The sequence below is a fragment of the Hyperolius riggenbachi genome, chromosome 10 (assembly GCF_040937935.1).
Source record: "Hyperolius riggenbachi isolate aHypRig1 chromosome 10, aHypRig1.pri, whole genome shotgun sequence".
In the NCBI taxonomy this organism is placed as follows: domain Eukaryota; kingdom Metazoa; phylum Chordata; class Amphibia; order Anura; family Hyperoliidae; genus Hyperolius; species Hyperolius riggenbachi.
In genome coordinates this window covers 275,206,133-275,211,553 of record NC_090655.1, presented here as the reverse complement: position 1 = coordinate 275,211,553, position 5,421 = coordinate 275,206,133, and the positions used below count along the sequence as shown (strand labels likewise).

The 5,421-nt window shown below is 43.4% G+C and overlaps 1 protein-coding gene across 1 annotated transcript in view; it reads right to left on the bottom strand.

Annotated features, from left to right (window-relative positions):
* LOC137535478 (oocyte zinc finger protein XlCOF7.1-like) overlaps window positions 1–5,421 on the bottom strand; it is a 21,896-nt gene continuing 16,475 nt past the window's right edge. The window contains exon 7 of the mRNA XM_068257312.1: window positions 1–1,438. Coding sequence (XP_068113413.1) covers window positions 393–1,438 — 1,046 coding nt within the window. The 3' untranslated portion in view covers window positions 1–392. The remainder of the gene's footprint in view (window positions 1,439–5,421) is intronic.

Sequence of the window (5,421 nt, the reverse complement as noted above, 5' to 3'; positions counted from 1 at the left end):
TATCAGCTGATCAAACTGATCACATGCTTCTCCATGAATTCTCCTAAGCAGGGCCATGCCTAGCCAGCACCTGAATTACACGTCCCCTAAAGTGGCTACTGCTCGGAGTGGACAGAAATTTGGCTAGAGCAGGATGAGCCAACTTTCAGCTTCACTTTGTGCCCAAATTTGCCTGCGCCATTTTTTAATGTATGCTATTTTAGGTTTGAAATATTTGCTTTCCAAACAAAGCATATCTCACACTCAGCACATGAATAAGGTACATGAATAAAAAATCTATAAAGCTAGGAAGCTATAGTTCACTGATTCTCAGCAGTGTGAGATCTCTCATGACTGACAAGGTATGCCTTACTTCCAAAAGATTTCCCACACTCAGCACATGAATAGGGCTTCTAACCAGTGTGAGATCTCTCATGTCTGACAAGATGTGAGTTACTTAAAAAACATTTCCCACACTCCGAACATGAATAGGGCTTCTCACCAGTGTGAGATCTCTTATGTGTGGCAAGTTTTGATTTCCAAGCAAAACTTTTCCCACACTCAGCACATGAATAGGGCTTCTCGACAGTGTGACATCTCTCATGCGTGGCGAGTTGTGATTTTGAAACAAAACATTTCCAACACTCAGCACATGAATAGGGCTTCTCACCTGTGTGAGAGCTCTCATGTCTGACAAGATGTGTTTTACTTGCAAAACATTTCCCACACTCAGCACATGAATAGGGCTTCTCACCAGTGTGAGATCTCTTATGTGTGGCAAGTTTTGCTTTCCAATCAAAACATTTCCCACACTCAGCACATGAATAGGGCTTCTCACCAGTGTGAGATCTCTTATGAGTGGCAAGTTTTGATTTCCAAACAAAGCATTTCCCACACTCGGCACATGAATAGGGCTTCTCACCAGTGTGAGATCTCTTATGCGTGTCAAGGTTTGATTTCCAAACAAAACATTTCCCACACTCAGCACACGAATAGGGTTTCTCACCAGCGTGAGATCTCTTATGTGTGGTGAGTTTTGATTTTGAAACAAAACATTTCCCACACTCAGTACATGAATAGGGCTTCTCACCAGTGTGAGTTGTCTTATGTATGGCAAGGTGTGATTTCCAAACAAAACATTTCCCACACTCAGCACAAGAATAGGGCTTCTCACCAGTGTGGGATTTCTCATGATAGACAAGACTTGATTTCTGAACATAACATTTCCCACACATGGAACAGGAATAAGACCCTCCAGCAGGGTGAGAGCAGTGCTGGGTATGAGTCTCGTTGGGATTGTACAGGTACAGGTTGTACAGATGAGAGGAGTCTGGGGGAATATTTGGGGTCACCAGGATATCTGCAGGAGACTCTTGTCCAGTGACATCACCATCCGTTGTACAGTCTGTGGATACAGAGAGACGAGTCTCTGAGAGGTTCCTGATGCCGGGACTCCGCCCTGCAAATAGAGAAACATCACTTCCTGTTGGAGAATTCTGAGGGGAGGAACAATTATCATGTAGGATGGTAAGTGAGCTGCTGAGAATTCCAAGTTAATGCAAAGTTTATGCAGATTAGAAAAGGGCCAGATGCAGCAGCTGCATAACTCTGCATATAATTAGCATACAATTTGCACCCTCTCTTATTTGCATATCACTGACCATCGTTAGTTATCATCTTAACAGCAAATTGCAGAAGATTGTGCTCATTACAGGCAGCCAATCACATAATAACTTTATGTTGCATAAACATTTTATTTTGCTTGATATTCAGCCAATCCAATGCATTTTCTGACAAATGACAATTTGCATTATATTAACAAGTCAGAGTTATTTGCATCTCAGTGACCCTCCCTACACATAAAGCATTGGCCATACATGGAAAGCAGTACAATGTAGAGCTTGATGAGACAATGAAAGCAATGTGTTACTCCTGTGACAACAGACCTCAATGTACTTATAGCAAGAGATCTGTGTTATGTGTGTAGAGCAATGTGGTGTCACACATTCTTATTACCATTGTGTAGCCTTATAATATAATACATTTAGTGTACTGCCACCTCCCAAACACTGAATACATCGCTGCAATGCAATGTGGGGTTACCAATGAGGAAGTGATCCAGCATGGAGGCCGAACACCAAGGGGGATGAGGAATCCGAGTGGACGGTTATAGATCTAGCTCAGCCAGGCGGCCACCGCATGGGGGAGAGCCCTATAAAACTCTATGCACTTAAAGGACACCCAAAGCAAAAATAAACTAATGAAACAATTGTATCTATCTTCCTTCTCCTAAAATTGACTTTTTCAGATACTCCACAGTTTTAGTTTATGTTTAAATCTACTTTTTAAGTTTTAACTTTTTTATTGTTTTTGCTCAATGACACATTCATTGAAGTATGCCAGAGCTAAAATCTATGACCTATTGTCCTTTTTTTATCTCTTTCCTGCTCTCAGAAGCCATTTTCTGCTAGGAAAGTGTTTTATAGTTGGAATTTATCAGTGAGGGTCACACTGTAGTCACTTCCTGTCAGGACTGAGTCAGCTATTTACATACCTGATATTTAACTCTTTCAGGGATAGAAAGAAGAAAATGAACACAGCCTAGTTATTTGTGTGCTTGGCACTTTGGCGCTGTACATACACATGTCAATCTCATCGTGTCACATGTCACCTCGGGTATCCTTTAAACCCCACTTGCATATGCGGGGTTTGCGGTCAGGCAATAATATGGGGTAATCTCACCAACTTGATGTCTGTCAGCAAGCTCTTATTCGCCGTCACCGCCTTCCAAAGGTTGACCATGAGTTTGTAAGTCCCGCCGATCCTTCTGAACTTGCCGCGGGGACTCTGCGTGTGACAATTTACCGGCCAGCAACAGAGCACGCCAGACGCTGTTCATATATCAGGCAGATGCTGCTGGAGCGATCAGCTGACCGAAGCTCCGCCCACCAGAAGCTCTCTGCCAGGCTTGTGTTTTTAGCTTTTATGTACTATTGGCACTAATGGGTTAAGGTTTATTTTTCTGTGAGATTTTGATCTGTCGGTTTTTGCATTATTAAACATTTGTATTCCTTGCTGATACAAGTAGCCCAAGCTTTTCTAAATTTTTTTCAAACGCCAAGGAGTCAGTGTGCGCTAAATCCCTTGCAGTGGCATGCGTCCAGCATCCGCCTGACTCAATCACATCACACGTTTTCCACCCCCTTTCCGACGTGAGAAAAGCTGAAAGGGGATTGGCTAATGGCTCTATGCATTCCACGCATACCGGCGCTCACCTGAGCATCGATTTCATGGCAACCGGACAAGGCATCCGTAATGCTTCCATCTACCCGGAAGTCACCCAACAGGGCTGACCTCCACAAGAGGGTAAGCTCCACAACTTAAGCCTAAAACTGGCAGCCAGGATATGGGACAGGCGGACTATTAGACACAAGAACAGGTTATTCATTTCGAACCACTATAATAACAGTACCAAACCACACCAATAAGAGAAAAAGGAAGCAAAGGAGGTGATGTGTGTTCATAGAAATTAACCAAAAGAAGAAAAAGCTAAATTCATTGCAATCATTAAAACCCAAAAGGCCAATAGCATTAGGCTTGGTTCACACTAGGCACGGTTGCAGAACACAATCCACGGTCCGGGTTTCGGTTTTCAAAAACCGGAACACAAACGGATCCATTTTGCAAAAAAACAGCATCCATTTTCTTACCGTTTCGTTACGTTTTTCACCCCCCCCCCCCCCCCCCCAAAAAAAAAAAAAAAAAAAAAAAGAGTACAGAAAACATGACTTTTCATGCTGTGGATATTGGCCAATAGCAAGGTAGTGGGAGGGCTTTTTTTTTTTGCAAATAATCACTATGCCAATGTGGAACAATAGAAAGTGGGCGTGGTTATGGTAAAAAAAAAAAACCTATTGCTAACTGTCGCTTTACTTTTCATGCTTCTTGTTGCAGAGCTCTGGGCGCTCCCGGGCTGCCATAATAAGGTCCTTTGTTGCCTGGACATGGCTGCACTGCCTCTCCCACCTTTCCACGCTCATCTCTCCCAGCTTGTCAACAGGAAGCTGTCAGAGATGACATTGAGGGGAGGAGAAGGAAGTTCAGGCCATCCGTTTTATGTGCAAAATAGCCTGTGAAGAGGGAGATTTGTTTTTGTATTGCCTTTTACTACCCCTCCGTGTATCCAGGTTCCGTGAAGTCCTGACAAATCCAGACTCTCCATTCAGTTTTTCAAAACAAAGTCCCCGGATCCGTTTTGTGAAGTCTGCGAACATTAGCATTCGTGTCTCTGGTTTTGGTCGGGGCCCAAAAAGGGAGACACGGATACGTTTTTAACACAAGTGTGAACCGGCCCCGAGTCCTGGAAATCCAAGTGGACCGTTTCTGAGAGAAAAGTCTATCCCTTTTTGCCTCCCCTCCTGGGGACTAAGACCGACATCACGCCCACCATTCCCAAACAATAATGGTCGCTGGAGTGCATTTCCTTAAAGTGGAGCTGAACTTTTGCACAGAAGGAAAACCTAGAGAAATACACCCTGTTTGTATTTAGAGAGTTTAGCCTGACTAATTTCCCCTCATTTGTATCTACTCACAAGTTGTAATTTGATCTCTCCCCTGTGTCACATGACTGCCATGGCAGAGATGGCAGATAAACTAATTTAAAAGCACAAGCAGTTAACAATATGTCTGCTTCCATGAATCAGGAAGTAGAAAGTAGAAACAATACAGATTTATGTTAGGATTTTATCAGCTGTAACAATGAAATTTTTGTTTAAATGTTATTATGCTGTTGTGTATCTTTTAGAGCAGAGAGGATGTTCTGAGTTGAGGTCCGCTTTAAAGTGAACCAGAGACGAAGCACCCTCATGTATTTTACCATATATATCAGTGGGAACATTAGAGAAAACACCTACCCTGCTCTCTGTTTTATTCTTCACTGCTCAGACTACCTGTTACCAGCCCTGATAAAATCCCGGACTGAGCATTCAGTCTGGCTTTGCTCAGGAATCATCATAGCTGAGTCTGTCTTCTCTGATGTCTTTTAAAGCCCAAGCCTGCCCCCTTCTGGCTCTGCTATAATGACTCAGCTATAATGATTCCTGAGCAAAGCCAGACTGAATGCTCAGTCGGGGATTTTATCAGGGCCGATAACAAGCAGGCTGAGCAGTGCAGGATGAAACAGAGAGCAGGGTAAGTGTTTTCTCTAATGTTCCCACTGACATATATGGTAAAATACATGAAGGTGCTTCGTCTCTGGTTCACTTCAAAGAGAGCTCGAGGTGGACTCAAAAAAGTGTAAAAAAAAGATTTGGTGGGCAGAGCAGATCAGATCAGGTAGCCGCAAAACCCGCTGCTCCCGTGGGCTGCACTGGCCCATTTTAATTTTCATGGCCTCTAGGTTCTGATACTGCATGGAGAGACTGTGTGTCTTTCACAGCGTGC